Here is a 16,525-nt window from a genome sequence, read left to right on the forward strand (position 1 = left end):
TGTGTGTGTGTGTGTGTGTGTGTGTGTGTGTGTGTGTGTGTGTGTGTATCAATGTTTACTGAGCTTCACATGCCCATGGGCCTGGGATAAGCCAAATTAATAAACAATTCTGTTTCTTTGAGGGTCAGATGGACAGACAAGAAGGATCAAGATTCTGTTCTATGGGGCACAGCTGAGGGTGTCTGGCCTCATTAGCTTGCAGCATAAATTAGTGTAGTAGCTCTATCTTCAAATGGTTGTAGGGCTACCCTGTGGAAAGCATTAGATGCTTTTGTTTTTGGCTGTGTGAGCCAGAAGGCAGAACCTGCCTACAGTACTCTTGCCCACACAGTGGAATTAGACAGAGGCAGATTTTATAAGAAAAAACTAAAACATTCAGCTGTTGGAATTGAAATGGGTTTTCTTTCTTTTTTTTTTTCTTGAGACAAAGTCTTGCTCTGTCACCCAGGCTAGAGTGCAGTGGCGCCATCTCAGCTCACTGTAACCTCTGCCTTCCAGGTTCAAGTGATTCCCCTGCCTCAGTCTGCCAAGTAGCTGGGATTACAGGTGTGCACCACCACACCCAGCTAATTTTTGTAGTTTTCATAGAGATGGGCTTTCACCATATTGGCCAGGCTGGTCTTGAGCTCCTAATCTTGTGATCTGCCTACCTTGGCCTCCCAAAGTGCTGAGATTATAGAAGTGAGCCACCACCCTGGCCTTGAAATGAAAGGGGTTTTTTAGGACAGATAGTGAGCTTCCCATCTTTGAAGGCATGCAAGTTGAGACCCAGCAAATCCCTGTCTGGAATCCCTGAGGCCCCTTCCATCTCTTAGACTCTTTGATTCTGAAAGCCAGGGTTCTAGGAACTACCTGGCTACATGGAGAAAGGAACCCCAAACCCATCACACTGCAGTATGTATGTGCCCAAGGCGGCCCTCTCCATCACACTGGGGAAAGTAGCGGGGAAGGGGGTTTCTAGAGGCTGAAGCTGTCAGGTAAGATTCCTTTTCTTTTCTTTTTTTTTTTTTTTTGAAATGGGAGTCTCACTCTGTCACCCAGGTGGAGTGCAGTGGCGTGATCTCAGCTCACTGCAATGTCTGCCTCCTAGGTTCAAGTGATTCTCAGGTCTCAGCCTCCTGAGTAGCTGGGACTACTGGCACCCACCACCATGCTCGGCTAATTTTTTCGTTTTTTTTTTTTTTTTGGTATTTTCGTATTTTTAGTAGAGATGTGGTTTCACCCTGTTGGCCAAGTTGGCCTCAAACTCTTGACCTCAAGTGATGCACCTGCCTTGGCCTCCCAAAGTGCTGGGATTACAGGCGTGAGCCACTGTGCCTGGCCCGGGTAAGGTTTCTTTAAGGAGTCCGATGGGTGGGATTTGGATGGGTTGGGGGGTGGGGGCACTGACAAAGGGGAAGGAGCCAGCAAGGCTCAGCTGTGAGCCCTTGAGGAGGCCTTCCAGTTACAGAGAAGCGAGAAGGCTGGAGGGGTAAGTTGGATCCCAGGGGAGAAGCTGAGATTTTTTTTTCTTGGGTAAGGGTTACTCTAGAGGTGCTTCTTGACAGGGAGAAATCACACACACACACACACACACACACACACACACACACACACAGACACACACACACAGACACACTTCAATTTGATCTAAGAGAAGTCAGGTTACAGTGCATGGCCAGGGCAGCTCAGAAGGAAATCCCTAAGGGGAGCCTGTGGGCAGGGGTGGCGCAGGACAGACATGGGGGGCGGGGATTTCCCAGCTGATGAGATTACACAGATGTCAGGAGCCTTTCAGCCTTAGCCAAGGAGCCTTTTGCTCCCTTGCTCCCAGCCCTCTCTCTTCAGGGCCTCACTGGGGCCTCCCTAGGGCCCTGGGTCAGGGGATGTGAAATCTGAGGTTTTCCAGGAGCTTGGGCCCTGCAAGGAGGGAAGCTTCTTTACCTGCACTGCCCCAGCCTCTCCCCCAGGCACCCCATTGCAGCCCCAGCTCTATGCCTGCTTCCACTCTTGCCCCCTTTAGCTATTCTCTGTACAGTACCCAGAGTCAGCTTTTTCATTAGATCATGTCTTTTCCCTGATTAAAAACTTCAACACCTGATCCTGCTTCTAGACCTCCAGTCTCCTTACCATGCCCTATAAGGCCCTGCCTGGGCTCTCCCCTCCCCATGCATCCGCCCTCCCTTCCAGCCACCCTCCCCTCCCTCACTGAGCTCTGGCCACACTGACCTTCTTCCTGTTCCTCATGGAGGCCAAGCCCCTCCAGCGCCCCTCTGCCTGCAGTGCTCCTGCCAAGGCCTTTAGAAGGCCAGCTCCTTTTCCTTATTCCCCTCCTGTCTCAAGCACCACTTTCTCAGAGAAGGCTCCCTGGAGTGCCCTATCCCTCCTGCCAGTGAGTCCCTCTTATAGGGCTTCTCAAAGCGTGGTGCTGGATCAGCAGTGTCAGTGTGGTCTGAGAACTTGCTAAAAAATGGAAATTGTTTTGCTTTACCGCAGACCCTCTGAACCAGAAGCTCTGGGACTGAGCGCTGCAATCTATCCCTGAAGGAACCTTTCCAGCAATTCTGAGGCATCTAAAGTTTGAGAAGCACTATTCTATCATATCATCAAATGATCACCTTCTGACTCTTCCCATCCTTTGTCATTGTTCCCTTATTTGTGTTATTTATCTGTTTTCACTAAACTGTAAGCTCAATCATGGTAGGGTCTTTGTAATTCTCTTCTAGTGTATCTCCAATATGTTGCACAGTGCTTGGTATTTGATAAGTTTTTTTTTTTTAATAAGTGAAAGAATAAATGGATGGATGGTGGGTGGATGGATGGATGGATGGACAAACTAGGAGAATAAGTAGAAATGCATTGAAGGTAATGCTTTCCTGGCTTAAAGGTAATGCATTTTCTCTGGGACCAATTGAGTTTAAGGAGCTGGTGGGACCTCATTGGGCTGATGTAGGTGGCAATGTCCCCCTTCCCACTGTTTATTCCTTATCATCTACTTTACTCCCTGGGAGTGATCTAAATAATACCCTGGGGCAGGGTTCCAGGCTGTGGGGACTTGGGAGCTGTCTGTGCTCAGGCAAAGGGGAGAATTCTGAGCTCAGAGAGTCTCAGCCTAGTCAGAGTAGAGGCCAAGTGGTAAGAGTAACCCCCCAGTCTCTCACTTGCTAGGAGATGCTGCTTCCTTGGCTGCACAGTGGCACTAGCAGGAGGTAGAGGGAGAAAGCAATCATGAAACTCCTGGAAGAGCATCTTTAGAGGGACGATACAGGCTAGGCACAGTGGCTCATGCCTATAATCCAAGCACTTTGGGAGGCTGAGGCCAGAGGATCCCTTGAGCAGCCTGGGCAACATGGTGAAACCCTGTGTCTACAAAAAAAATAAATAAAATTAGCCAGGTTTGGTGGTGCATGCCTGTAGTTCTGGCTACTCAGGAGGCTGAGGCTGGAGGATCACCTGAGCCCAGCAGTTTGAGCCTTCAGTGAGCTGTGATCACACCACTGCACTGCACTGCACTTCAGCTTAGGTGGGCAACGGAGCAAGACCCTTTCCCTCTTAAAAAAAAAAAAAAGAGGGAAAGTATAAACAGCCCTTGCATCATACATGGGCAAGGGGTTGGGGGAGACAGAGAGAGAAAGAGAAAGAGAGTCTATTGGGGAGAAGTATAGCATAGTTCTTTTAATAGAATGGGGCTAATAAAGGCAGCGATGCAATGCCTGCCTCCTTTTTCCCCAATGTCTCCTAGCTCCTCTGGAGACTTCTGCTCCCTGACCAGAATGACAGTGGTGACCCTCAGCAGTACCCTGCTGCTCACCAGAGGGTGAGGCATAGACTGGTGGATGACAGGGGTGAGTGTGCCAGGCCACTGGGGGAGGAAAGCCGGCTCCCTGAGCAACATGTTCCTCCCCACCCCCCAGCCCTGCTCTGTTGGCTTGGGGAGGGGAACAGAGATGCCCCGCTGGGTCAGAGGGGGAGGAGCAGGGCCTGAACAGTCCAGTCTGGGATCCAGCCAGGGGAGCGCTGCTGGCTGAGAAAGAGGAGAGGAGCTGGAGATACTTATCTGGTCCTGCCCACAGAAAGCCCAGGCCCAGGGGGCCTAGCTCCCCCCCTGGCATTCAAGGTCCTGTCTTGCTCACCAGCTCTTGGTCGCCTCACATCTGTCACTGCAGCCAGGCTGGCTCCTAAGTGCCCACCCACCATGCTCCATGCTTTTCACTTCCAGCCTTTGTTGATGATAGCTCACCCCTGCCGGCAGCTGCTCTTATTGCTCTGTCCTGCTACACTGGAGATTTCTGGAAGGTGAAGATGGAGCCTGATCTCTCTCTAGGTCCCCTGCAACACCTCCCCAGGGCTGGTATAGAATTGGTGCTCCTTGAAGCGGCACTAAGCAACTACATAAGCTTAGGTCTCCCCATCCCTGAGGGAGCTCCCTCCCTACCCTCAACCCTCCTCTTCTGAACATTTGCTGCGCTGCCTTCTTTCCCCTCCTTCTGCACTGAAGCCCTGAATGCTGTCTACCCACTTGGGAACTGACTCCTGGAAGCCCAGCACAGAGCTTGTCACACAATGGACTGGTGGATGGAAGATGTACTCTTCCATTCTGCCCCACCCCTCAGAAGTACACACAAATGGATCTGGAGAAAGGCAGAGTCCATGGGAGGAAGAGGCCAATTCAATCCCCTGCCTTGCCCACCTGGGGCTAGCAGACCACACACATGCCCTTCCCTGCTGCCAGGGCCTTATCTCTCTCCTCTGACCCATCTCCGACCCTGGAGCCCTGCAGGATTGGCCTGGGGAGAGGCCAAGGGCAGGTGAGGAAGAGTGTATGGGGTCCCAGGTGGCCTGCCACCTCCCTGTGACTCCCATCTCTTGAATTTCCCCACTCATACTGGCTCTGCCTCCTTCTGCTGAGTTCCCACTGTCCCCTACCCCCACCCTTCCCAACTGACGCCAGTGGCTGGGCCCCGCCCCACCTTCGATGGGGGAGTTGATGAGGATGACGCGTCCCATGGGTGATGAGGCTCGGATTCCACGGGGGGGCCCGTTTAGCAACCGCTGCTGCTTCTTTAGCAGGTATCGCGTTGCGGTGGAGCCTGAGTCCCTGCCTAGGTGGCCTCGAGAGGAGAGGGAGCTCAGAGAGCCAGAGCTGAGGTCTCCTAGGCCCAGTGGGTCGAAGCCCACTGCGAAACCGTGCGCCATGGTGGCTGGGCTGGGGTGGCACCCTACGGGTCCAGAAGGAATCTGCTAGCCCTGGAGAGGACAGCCCCGCGTGCTTCGAGCTCCATGAGCCTCTGTGCCAGGCTGGGGTCTAAGCAACGTGGAGGCCCTCGCTTACGCTGCCTCTCAGAAGTGTGAGCTCCAGGCCTGGACAGGGAAAGCAAGGACAAGGGAGGGGTGTAAATGTTTCCCCTGCTGTCCCCAGAACTTCCACCCCTCCCGGCTGGTTTAAGCATCCTGCCCTCCCATGCCTTAGGCTCCCCTCCTGTCTCACCCCAGGCCAGAGAACTGCCCTGTCCAGGCACCATTGTGGACTGTCGCTGACTATACAAGGCCGGTGGGAACTTTTCATCCCTCATTCCTGCTCGCAGCTGAGTTATCTACTCTCATCCCCAGTCCTCAGCAGAGGTTGAGAGTGGAGTTGGGATTACTGCGGGCCCTTGGGCTTCAAGCGGCATGAGACAAAAGAGGTCCAGACAGTTCATGGCATCACCTCTCTCATGCATATGTAGGCATGGGGGTGTCCTGAGGTGGTGGGGGTGAGGGGGGCGTGGACCTTAGCTGCGGCCGAGGAGGCCCCCCAGACACCCCTGGGCTCCAGGCTGCGACTCTGGGTCTAAAGAGGTTGTATAGACCTCTCCCAAGCTTGCGGGGAGGATCTGCTGGAGAGGGGTCCCATCACATCCCGGGCAAAACCTGGGGCCAATTCCCTCAGAGAAGCTCTGCGACCCAGAATGCAGCACCCCAACCCCAACTCAGCCCTTCAGGCCCGCCACCCCTTTGTGTCTGGCCCCCCCTCACCTGGTCGCTGGTGCGCCGCCGCTTGCCTTGCAGGCAGGACCACCCGCAGGCGAGAGCTGCTGCTACAGCCAGCAAGCCCGCCCACTCTCCGCGGAGGCTGCGGGAATTGGGCTGGCCTGCGCCGCCCCGGGCTCCTATTGGCTGGTGGGGCGGCCAGTCACTCCCTCCCGGCACCTCCCATGGGCACTGGGTACAGCCGAGCGTTACCTGGTCCCCGGCAGCAGAGTTCTCTACCCGCCCCAGTTCTGGTTCTAATGTCCCATCCCATCCTGCAAATTTAGGGCTTGGGTCTTGGCTTGTTCCCCTCCTGCCAGAACTACCTCTTCTCCGAGCCGAGCCAAGCCAGCTAACTGGGCTCCTGGAATTGCCACTCCTCTGCGGGCATCCTTGAGGTCTCCATGGGGGGATGTCACGGGGCAGAGCGGGACGTGAGCCTGCATTTGCTGCAGGCATGCTCTGTGTGGTGGCTGGGTAAGTTGTGAGTATGTGCGTGGCTGAGGGGAGCTTTCTTCACTTGCATCCTCCTCTGTCAGAAGGTGTCTCTGGCCTCCCGGTTCTGGAACAGCCGCAGGGTGGGGTGGTTGGTCCCAGGACAGGAAGAGTCCTAAGAATCCTTCTGATGCACTCGCTCGGATGCAGACCACAGGGTTACTGGGGTTGTCTGCCCCTCCACATCCCAGGGGTGGGGCTACCGTCTGGGGTACAGGGCTAAGGGTTGGGAGCGTAAGGAGACCAGGGACACAGTGGAGCTAGGGTCCAGAGAGGGGGAGCAGGGAGAGGGCTGGGGACATAGAAGGGGCACAGGCACTCCAGGAACGGGGCTCTGAAGTGATGCGAATGCCGAATGCCGTGCTGCTGCAAGAAGAGCTTGTGGGTACCGGGGTAGGAGCCGAGTGGGGCAAGCAGGCAGAGGGCATTGCCAAGGCAGCCATCAAGTAAACAAGCCAGGCGGTAACCCGAGTCCCTCCCCGCGCACCAGCAGAGGACTGCCCCTCCATGCCGCCCACCTGTGCCCTGGGCTTTCTCTCTGGACACCTAGATCCCTGGCTTCAGGGCTGGGGCCTCCCTAAGCCCGCCAGGGGACTGTAAGCAAAGGGAACAGCGCCCGCGGCTCTCCCCATTCCTCTCTCTGGCTGGGGAGGGGGCCAGAACTGATCCCCGAGGTATGATTGGCTCTAGAAAGCGGCTTAGGGCCTGGTCTCGGTGGCCCGGACTTGGGGCATCGCCTCAAATGACACCCACCGCCCCCAGGCTCTGCCAATCCCCGGGCCCACCGCTTGGGCGCCGCCGGGAAGCTCCCGCCCCTCCCTGCTGATCGGCGTCAGGCGTGACGTCCCGTGTGACGGCTGGGAGGGCCGGGCGGAGGCAGCGGCGACAGCCGAGGCAGAGAGGAAGGCGGTTCTGAGAGCTTCAGAGAGCCCTGGAAAGCGTGAGTGCTCGCTGTCCCAGGCTGGCGGGGTTACAGAATGGGGTCAGAGAAGAGGGCCTGCCTTGAAACTCTCCCCGTGCAGTCAGTGTCTGCCTCTATGCAGGTCCACAGGGCACAAGGGAGGTTGGCGGAGGAATGTCAGGGTGGGGCTGTGTGTGGCCACACATTCAAGTGTCTTCAGATGGGCCCCGTGTGTGCCTGTAACGGTCTTTGAGGACTGATGTATACAGGGCATCTCCGTGCTGTCTGTACGTCTGGGTAGGGCGTGCATGATGGTGTCATTGTGTATGGGTATGTGAGTGTGAGGGGAGGGCGTGTCTGCATCTGTGGGAGGAAGTGTGGCTGGAGAGGATTAGTCATTCTGTAGGATTCTGCCCAACTCAGCCAGATGGCTGCGCCAGGCTTTCCTCTCTGTGCTGGGTGGAGGGGACCACCAATGAATCCTGCTCTTATCCAGAGGCGGGTGGCTCAGAGAGAGGTGGATGAGTGTCTGTGCCAGCTCTGCTTGGCCAGGGACCACGGAGAGCCTGGGGTCATTCAGCGTGAGTTGGAGAAAATGGGTCTGTCGAGGGGACTTGTACGTGCCCACATGCACACACAGGCTGACATCAGAGTCCCCTGATTGAGATCTGGCACAGGTAAGCTCTGGGTGGCCAGTAAGGCCTTGCTCTCCTCCAGTCAGGGACTGGAGCGTGGGATGTCTTATGCCATCTTTCGAAAAAGCCTTGGGGGTTTGTATCCAGGTCTCAGGGCAGCTGGGGCCTAAAGCTAACCTGAGCATGGGTGTGTAATGTATACATTATATATTTTTGTATACCTGCAGCACACGTAGCTGGGATGTCTGCTGCTGTTCATGTGTCTACCATATACATGTAGATTCTCACTCATGAAAATCTGTACCAGGACAGAGCACAAGGAGATCTGTTTTCCTGTTTCTGGTCTTCCCCTCCCCCTCCTCCAGCAGCTACAAGTCCCTTAGCCAGGACATTGCCCAGGAAACAGCTCCTCCCCACATTCTTGCTTACCTATCTAGAGTCACCTTGAGCTCTTGAAGGGACTGATGATAAGCTTAGGGGCCAGGGCAGGGGCACCAAAGCTTCCCCTAGCTGGAGCCCTTGGACCCTTGGACCCCCACTCTGACCCTTGTTTCTGTCCTGCAGAAAATGGGTGAACTGCCTGTAGACATCAACATCCAGGAACCTCGCTGGGACCAAAGTACTTTCCTGGGCAGAGCCCGGCACTTTTTTACTGTTACTGATCCTCGAAATCTGCTGCTGTCTGGGGCACAGCTCGAAGCTTCTCGGAACATTGTGCAGAACTACAGGTGAACCCCCCACCATCTGACCCTGTGTGCCACGATCTCATTTTCTGTGATTAGTATGTTTGTTACCTGCCTCCTCAAGCCTAACAGTGAACCTGTCCCTCAATCCCCCTCACTCTCTGGCCCCCTCTGCTGGCATCACAGATAACTAAGGTATAGAGCTTTAACTCAAAGGATTTTAGGTCATTTAGATTGAGAAGATGGCATTAATATTTATGGGAGAGGGTGCTCTATGTTTCACAAACCTCCACAGGGACCTATCCCATTGCTGGGCCACCTGCTGCAAGAATAGAGGTGCTCAAAGTGGAATCCCAGGAAGATAGGAGAGAATCCTCCTTATCTTTGGGAGGAAAAATTCTTGCAATGCTCACAGCCATTTTTGACCCACTGGAAACCCCCATCACCCATGGCCCAGCATTTTGGCAGAAACAGAAGAGTACCCCTCTTTGTGTAGCTAGAAGGGAAATAGAAATAGGAGCCTCCACTTCTGGGAAACTTTAGCCCTCCTCTAAAGACAAGGAACTCACTTATGCTGAGATTGGGGGCTGAAGTTCCTGGTTCTCTGTCCAGAGCTACCCTGAGCTAGGCAGGTGGGGCCTGGGAGGACAGGTCTGCCTCCTGACATAGCGTGCCTGCTCCTTGCCAACTTCTGCAGGGCCGGTGTGGTGACCCCAGGGATCACTGAGGACCAGCTGTGGAGGGCCAAGTATGTGTATGACTCCGCCTTCCATCCGGACACAGGGGAGAAGGTGGTCCTGATTGGCCGCATGTCAGCCCAGGTGCCCATGAACATGACCATCACCGGCTGCATGCTCACCTTCTACAGGCAGGTCTCATCACATGTCGCCTTTCTGAATGCCCTGAGCTAGAGCATGGCTTGACTAGGTGCTTCTTGTCTGGGCCAACTGGGGCAGAGTAGTGGGTGAATGACAGGTTGTGTTGGAATCCCTTGCATTCGTCAGAACTCAGCCTCAGGAGTTTTCTCGCCCCAGGGACAGTAGGTGTGTTTGTGTAAGTGGAGGGGGTGGGGCACACAGCGGTTACCAGAACTAGTTCCAGGGCCATCAACTGGGTCCCTTCTTAGGCTTGGAGAATAACCTTTGGTTTCATTATGGGGGCCCAAAGATGAGGGCCACTGTAGAGGGGGCAGAAGTGAGTGTCTTTGTTCCCTCAGGAAGACCCCAACTGTGGTGTTCTGGCAGTGGGTGAACCAGTCCTTCAATGCCATCGTTAACTACTCCAACCGCAGTGGCGACGCTCCCATCACCGTGGGGTGAGAGTCAGCCCCCAGCAGAAGCTGCATGGTCCTGTCCGACCCCCTTCTCCCAGTCCACCAGTGCCTTCCCCTTTCTCTCCCGTTCCCCTGTGGTTCATGCAGCCAGTGCTCAGCGCCCTCTCCTCAGCCTGCCCTGCCTCAACTTACCCTGCCTAGCTGAAGGCATAAGGTCCTCTTATGTATGCTGTGGGGGACCCAGCCCTCTTCAAAGTATGTGACCGGGGCTTCCAGACAAGTTCACGCTGGAGATGGAGGGAGCCCTTGCTCTGAGATGAGCTTCCCCTTCTACGCCTCATGTTTTCCTAAAGGAAAGGGCTGAATGCTGGACTCCTCACCTCTCTCCTGTGACCTGGCTCTTCTACCCACAGGCAGCTGGGGACAGCCTATGTGAGTGCCACCACTGGAGCTGTGGCAACGGCCCTGGGACTCAAATCCCTCACCAAGGTAAAGGCCCCCACTCCCCTGGCCCCCCATTCATCCTCTATCTGCCTCCTCCTTCCTCATCACACCTCCAGTCCTGACCTATATGTCCCCATATCTCCCCAGAGTCCCTCACCACCCCATGGCCCTCTGGGCCACTGAACAACACCCTTCCTCCCCAGCACCTGCCCCCCTTGGTCGGCAGATTTGTGCCCTTTGCAGCAGTGGCAGCTGCCAACTGCATCAACATCCCCCTGATGAGGCAGAGGTGAGTGGCCCCGGCTCCTGGCATACGCATGCCCAGTATAATGTAGCACACTGCTCAGCCATGCAGACTGACTCAGAATGGGGATGTCCCTCTCCCTCCCTAGACATGAGCTGCTGGGTCCTGGCTCAGTCTGACCCTGGGATCCTCAGGTCAGAGAACCAGCCTTTGAGTCTGGGGTGTGTGTGGGACACTGTGAAGGTGCTGCCCATTCGGGTATTACAGACGGGATCCAGGGCCTGTGATCTGATGCCAACCCCCTTCCTTTTGCAGGGAGCTGCAGGTGGGCATCCCGGTGACTGACGAGGCAGGTCAGAGGCTTGGCTACTCTGTGACCGCAGCCAAGCAGGGAATCTTCCAGGTGGTGATTTCAAGAATCTGCATGGCGATTCCTGCCATGGGTAAGGAGGGGGTGGCTGGGTGGGGCACGGGAGGCTCTGAGAGAAGCGGGTACAGTCAAGGGCTTTGGAGGACTCTGGGGAGAGTGGGAGGAGATGTGAGGGGTCGCCCTTCACAGTTCCTGACTTTGACTCCACTAACTCTCTCCTTGGCCCTGCTCTTCCCACAGCCATCCCCCCACTGATAATGGACACTCTGGAGAAGAAAGACTTTCTGAAGGTAGGCGACTCTACCTTTCCTGTCCTGGAAGTGGCGGTGGCTGGAAGAAGAAGTGACCAGTCCCCAACCCTCTCTCCAGCCTGGCCTGACTCTCTAAGACTTGCCAGCCCTTCTCCTGGGCCCTGCACCTCCCCCTCCACCTTCATTCATTCCGCAAGAGTGAACCGGGCTGAGGTGAAGGAACACTTCGGGGGCAGGAGGAGAGGAAAGGACAAGGGAAGGAAACCAACTTCCCCAGTGTTACTTCAGAGGCTTCTGACACACACGGGAGGAGACTGTCACAGCCACACTGGATCTCATGCTCATTCTCTCACCCCCAAGTTCCTCCGTACTGATAGGTACACACAGCCACATAGGCACACACAGACATGAACAGGACACAGAAGCAAAGCACAGGAACAAGCTCTGCCTCATTCATGGAATTATTTATTTACAAATGGACTGAGCGCCAACTCTGCACCAGGCATGTTTTAGGGCTGAGGAGACAGCACTGAACAAGATGATTATGGCCCCTGTCCTCATGAAGTTTGTAGTCTGACACGGAAACAAGTAAACAAGGAGGCATCTAATAAATACATTCCTTTTTATTTTGTTTTTTTGAGACTCAGTCTCACTCTGTCACTAGGCTGGAGTGCAGTGGTGTGATCTCGGCTCAGTGCAACCTCCACCTCCTGGGTACAAGCAACTCTCCTGCCTCAGCCTCCCAAGTAGCTGGGACTACAGGCGTGCACCATGCCCGGCTAATTTTTTTTTTTTTTTTTTTTGTATTTTAGTAGAGAGAGGGTTTCACCACGTTGGCCAGGATGGTCTCGAACTCCTGACTTTGTAATCCAACTGCCTCGGCCTCCCAAGGTGCTGGGATTACAGGCATGAGCCACCACCACCCAGCCAATACATTCTTGGAAATTATAATACGTGCTTTGTAGGAAAGCAGTGGGGCAGTGTAATTGAGATTCATGGGGGGGAGCTGTGTAGATAGGATGGTCTACACAGAGAAGGGGTCTGTAAAGCCCAAAGGATGAGAAAGAGAGAGCCAAAGAACGCAGAGAAGAGTTTGGGGTGGAGGAAACAGTCAGTGTAGGGGCACTGCAGCAGGAGGGTTTGCACATTTCAGGAACAGACTGGTGGTCCCTGTGGTCAGAGCAAATTGAGAAGAGTGCTGAGGGGGAGATGTGCTTGGAAAGGGTCAGATTCATGCCACTGGGGTGGACAGAAGTGAGTGGAGGTTCAGAGGAGGTTTCCTGAAGAAATCAGCTCCTGGAGAAAGTGAGGGAAGAAAAAAGAGGGCCAAGGAGTGCCATGGCAACCAGTTCTGAGAGGCGAGAATGTGTCATGGGGTGGCAGGGAGGGTGATCAGCAGACAGGCCTGGCTGGAGTGGAAGGGTGCGATCTGGAGGTCCCAGCCCTGTCATCGCCTTGGAGGAAAGAAAAGGGCCACAGTTCCAAGGGCCCCGGGGAAAGGCTGATGGGATAGAGCCATGGCCAGTGAAATGTGTGACAGTTAGTGAGGCAGGGGACACGAGCCATTTCATTCTCTCTCTTTCTCTCCATAGCGCCGCCCCTGGCTGGGGGCACCACTGCAGGTGGGACTGGTAGGCTTCTGGTAAGTGTGCAAGGAGTTAGCTGGGGTGTGTGGGAGTGCCTTGTCCATGGTAGATGTGGGTGGGTATGGATTGCCTTTAAGATGTTTATAGACAGCTGGGCACGGTGGCTTACACCTGTAATCCCAGCACTTTGGGAGGCCAAGGCAGGTGGACCATCTGAGGTCAGGAGTTCAAGACCAGCCTGACCAACATGGAGAAACCCTGTCTCTACTAAAAAAGTACAAAATTAGCCAGGCATGGCGGCATATGCCTGTAATCCCAGTTACTTGAGAGGCTGAGGCAGGAGAATCACTTGAACCCGGGAGGCGGAGGTTGTGGTGAGCCAATGTCATGCCATTGCATTCCAGCCTGAGCAACAAGAGCGAAACTCTGTCTAAAAAAAAAAAATGTTTATAGACATCATCCATTCATACATTCAGTAAGTGTGTGTCTTGGACACCTACTGAATGTGTTGGGGGGTGGTCCTTGTCCTTGAAGTGTGTTAGGGGGTGGTCCCTGTCCTTGAAGGTCAAGCGTTTAGTTGAGGGGGTTCCAGTCTTCACCTATAAGAGGAAACCATGGAAATGTACCTTTTGGTGCCATCTAGCAGTTTCATGCTAATTTAATTCCTGATTCTGCCACTTACTGGCTGTGGGGGTCTCTTTCCTTAGAACCTGATGTCCAGGTTGGGTTTACTATTCCTAAAAGGTCCTTTCAGCTTTAATCAATCTCCACCCCTAGGGGCTATCTCCAAGGATGGGGCAGGGTGCAGGGAGGGAACACCCTAAGGCCAAAGCTTTACAAACCTTTCAACACTCGTCTCCCCCAGCCTGGTATTTGCGACCCCCCTGTGCTGTGCCCTATTCCCCCAGAAGAGGTAAGTGCTATTCCTGGGCCGGGCGGGGGGCTCTGGGTTGGACTCTGCATCTCTGAACCAGCTGACCTAGCATCTTCCAGTGTGTTCAGGAAGGAGGCCTGGCAGGCACTCCACTGATTCTGGGAGTGGGGGAATGACAGTGAGCCAGTCCTTCTGGCAGTAGAAAGGAGAGAGGATTCTTCAGCCTGGGAGGAGGTGGGATGGCAATCCCTGGGCCTGAGTGGCGTTGGGTTCAGGGGACATTAACTGGACTGTGCTGTTCTGTTGCAGCTCCATACACGTGAGCAAGCTGGAACCAGAGCTGAGAGCTCAGATCCATGAGCAAAACCCCAGCGTTGAAGTGGTCTACTACAACAAGGGGCTTTGAGGAGGGTCAGCCTCTGTCCCCTCCCTCACCTCCTTGGGCCGTTGCTTTAGTGGAGTCATGTCACCCCTGCCACTTGCCTATCTGCCTGGCACTGGGCAGGGGCCTTGGTGGGCAGATGGCCATTGAGGGTAGCTATCTATTAGGCTGGGGAAGATACCTCCATAAGGCTTTTCCTCCCCTCTCTGGTTGCAAAGAGCAGAGCACATAACCCCTCCTTCCTGTGCTTGAGTGTCCACGCATATAATACATGATACATGTGTGTATGTGGACGTTGGGTCCTGAAAGCTAAGAGCAGGCATGCTATCCTGGTATGTTCTGACATCTGACTTCCTTCTCAGCCTCACGTCCACCTGCCTGCCAGCCAGCCTACAGGTGGGACTTCCTTCTCTAAACTGTTATACCAGCCAAGTTCTTTTTGGTGGTACCTCATCCCTTCTAGACATAGTAGGAGCCCCAGGACCTCAGGACAGAGACTTGGAGACATTAGCAGGCCAAAGTGGGCTGAATCCTTCAGGTTTCTGACACCTAGCTTCCCAAACCAACTGGGCTGGCAGAGGAAGACATGTTGGGACAAGGGAGGCAGGGGACTTAGGCATTCCTTAGTGCTATCGCCTGTATCCTGGAACAACTCCATTTCCCCTCCTCCTCTCTACCGGACAAAGGAGTGCCTGCGTCCTGTACTGCCCTTGCTGTCTCCCCCACCACCCCACCCTGCAGCATGGGCATCTTCAAGGACAGTCTTGGGAGCTCCTGGTGTGTTCTGACATCATGACCTCAAATCTAAATCCTATAATCCCAACTCCCTTCCCCAACCAAAAAGGCACAAAGGCAGAGCAAGCATTCCCCTTTAAGAGCTCCCACTGCACCTCTCCTGAAGGACACAGCTGTAGGAATGGTGCTTAAACTCCATAGGTATCAGAGAGGGTGTAACTACCACATCCTCAAAGGCAACTACGCCCCAAATGTACAATGTTAAGACAGGGAATTTTGTGTTCCATTGTCTCGTCTTTTTTTTTTTTTTTTTTTTTTTAATGGTATTTCACTCTTTTTGCCCAGGCTGGAGTGCAATGGTGTGATCTTGGCTCACTGCAACCCCTGCCTCCTGGGTTCAAGTGATTCTCCTGCCTCAACCTCCCAAGTAGCTGGGATTACAGGCAAGAACCACCACATCTGTCTAATTTTGTATTTTTAGTAGGGATGGGGTTTCACCATGTTGGCCAGGCTGGTCTTGAACTCCTGACCTCAGGTGATCCACCTGCCTTGGCCTCCCAAAGTGCTGAGATTACAGGCATGAACCACCATGCCCAGCCTGTTCCACTGACATTTGTTAGACATTCAGCAAAACACCCCATCTTAACTTCTTTTCTTTCTTGAGCCTTGGTCCTGTCCCCACCTCCATTCCCCACCCCCAGGAAGAGGAAGGGCCAAGGCATCAGTGGCTAGTCCACATAAAAGATGGGCTTGGGGATGGAATGAGTGGTGGTAAGTTCACAGAGTGTAGTCAGATCCCAATTCCCATGACCTCTGGCTGCAGTGGTGGGTGGGGCAGGGCAGGTGAAAGGGCTCAGAGTATCCAGTGGAATCCTCTGAGAGCATTTTCCTGCTTCCCCCATCAACCGTCCCCAGTGGTAACGTCTATGAAGCCAGCTGTTACTCAATAAACTGCAAACTTGTCTACTTCTTGGCCTTCACTTGATTCCATGTCCTGAGTGCCCAGAAAGGGTCTTCTGGCTGCAGACTTCCATCTGTTCCCACTAAGTCAAGATCTCATTCCTCCCTTTGTGTAAGACTCTCATCCCCCAGCAGAGGGAGTTCTAAGATTAGAAAATCAGTCCTCACACTGGCACCCCAAGCATGTACTAAGGTAGAGGGGGAATGTAGATGCTTTCACCATCTCTTTCTTTCCTTTTCTTTTTAATTTTTATTTTTTTTTCCTTTTTTTTTTTTTTTTGAGACAATTTCACTTTATCACCCAGGTTGGAGTACAGTAGCACAATCACGGCTTCCTGCAGCCTCGACCTCAAGGGTTGAATTGATCCTACTGCCTCAGCCTCCTAAGTAGCTAGGACTACAAGAACGCACCACCACACCCAGCTAATTTTCTGTGTTTTTTTGTAGAGATGATTTTTGCCATTTTGCCCAACTCCTGGGCTCAAGCCATCCACTCACCTTGGCCTCCCAAAGTTCTGGAATTCCAGGGATGAGCCACCATGCCTGGCCTAGATAACCAGTTTTAATTTCATCCTGTTCTGTCAATCACCAAGCCCACTGGAGTCCTTGGTCAACTCTTGAAGCTCTTTCTGCAGTTACAGTTTTGTTTTGGCCTTCGGCAATTCCCATGAAATGAGTCCTTGTAGTGCCAAAAACCACAATCA

The 16,525-nt window shown here is 53.9% G+C and overlaps 2 protein-coding genes across 7 annotated transcripts in view; one reads left to right on the plus strand and one right to left on the minus strand.

Annotated features, from left to right (window-relative positions):
* PDZD7 (PDZ domain containing 7) overlaps positions 1-6,083 on the minus strand; it is a 23,578-nt gene extending 17,495 nt beyond the window's left edge. For all 5 annotated transcript variants that reach the window (XR_004269928.1, XM_032281347.1, XM_032281348.1 and 2 more), the window contains exons 1-2: positions 5,995-6,083; positions 4,950-5,340 (exon numbers count right to left, since the gene is read on the minus strand). Coding sequence is in view for 4 of the 5 variants with exons in the window: in XM_032281347.1 (XP_032137238.1) it covers positions 4,950-5,175 (226 nt within the window). In the remaining variant the exon portion in view is untranslated. The remainder of the gene's footprint in view (positions 1-4,949; positions 5,341-5,994) is intronic.
* A 52-nt stretch (positions 6,084-6,135) lies between these two features.
* On the plus strand, positions 6,136-15,827 carry SFXN3 (sideroflexin 3). Of its 2 annotated transcripts, XM_032281353.1 has the most exons (12): positions 6,136-6,465; positions 7,246-7,423; positions 8,584-8,747; positions 9,400-9,570; positions 9,919-10,017; positions 10,389-10,464; positions 10,623-10,708; positions 10,979-11,106; positions 11,274-11,323; positions 12,877-12,926; positions 13,736-13,783; positions 14,054-15,827. In XM_032281353.1, the coding sequence occupies exons 3-12, from the start codon at positions 8,587-8,589 to the stop codon at positions 14,148-14,150; spliced, it is 966 nt and encodes a 321-aa protein (XP_032137244.1). In that variant the 5' UTR covers positions 6,136-6,465; positions 7,246-7,423; positions 8,584-8,586; the 3' UTR covers positions 14,151-15,827. The 2 variants fall into 2 exon arrangements, with proteins under 2 accessions (XP_032137244.1, XP_032137245.1); XM_032281354.1 differs by lacking the exon at positions 7,246-7,423 and having other exon boundaries at positions 6,154-6,465; positions 14,054-14,632.
* The last annotated feature ends 698 nt before the right edge of the window (positions 15,828-16,525 follow it).

This window comes from Sapajus apella, unplaced genomic scaffold, assembly GCF_009761245.1.
Source record: "Sapajus apella isolate SASKATOON/1434 unplaced genomic scaffold, GSC_monkey_1.0 scaffold13, whole genome shotgun sequence".
NCBI lineage: Eukaryota > Metazoa > Chordata > Mammalia > Primates > Cebidae > Sapajus > Sapajus apella.

Coding starts and splice junctions, on each gene's coding strand:
- SFXN3 (XM_032281353.1), top strand. CDS start 8,587: ATGGGTGAACTGCCTGTAGACATCAACATCCAGGAACCTCGCTGGGAC. Junction 11,107..11,273: donor CATGGCGATTCCTGCCATGG/GTAAGGAGGGGG, acceptor CTCTTCCCACAG/CCATCCCCCCACTGATAATG. Junction 12,927..13,735: donor GTGGGACTGGTAGGCTTCTG/GTAAGTGTGCAA, acceptor CGTCTCCCCCAG/CCTGGTATTTGCGACCCCCC.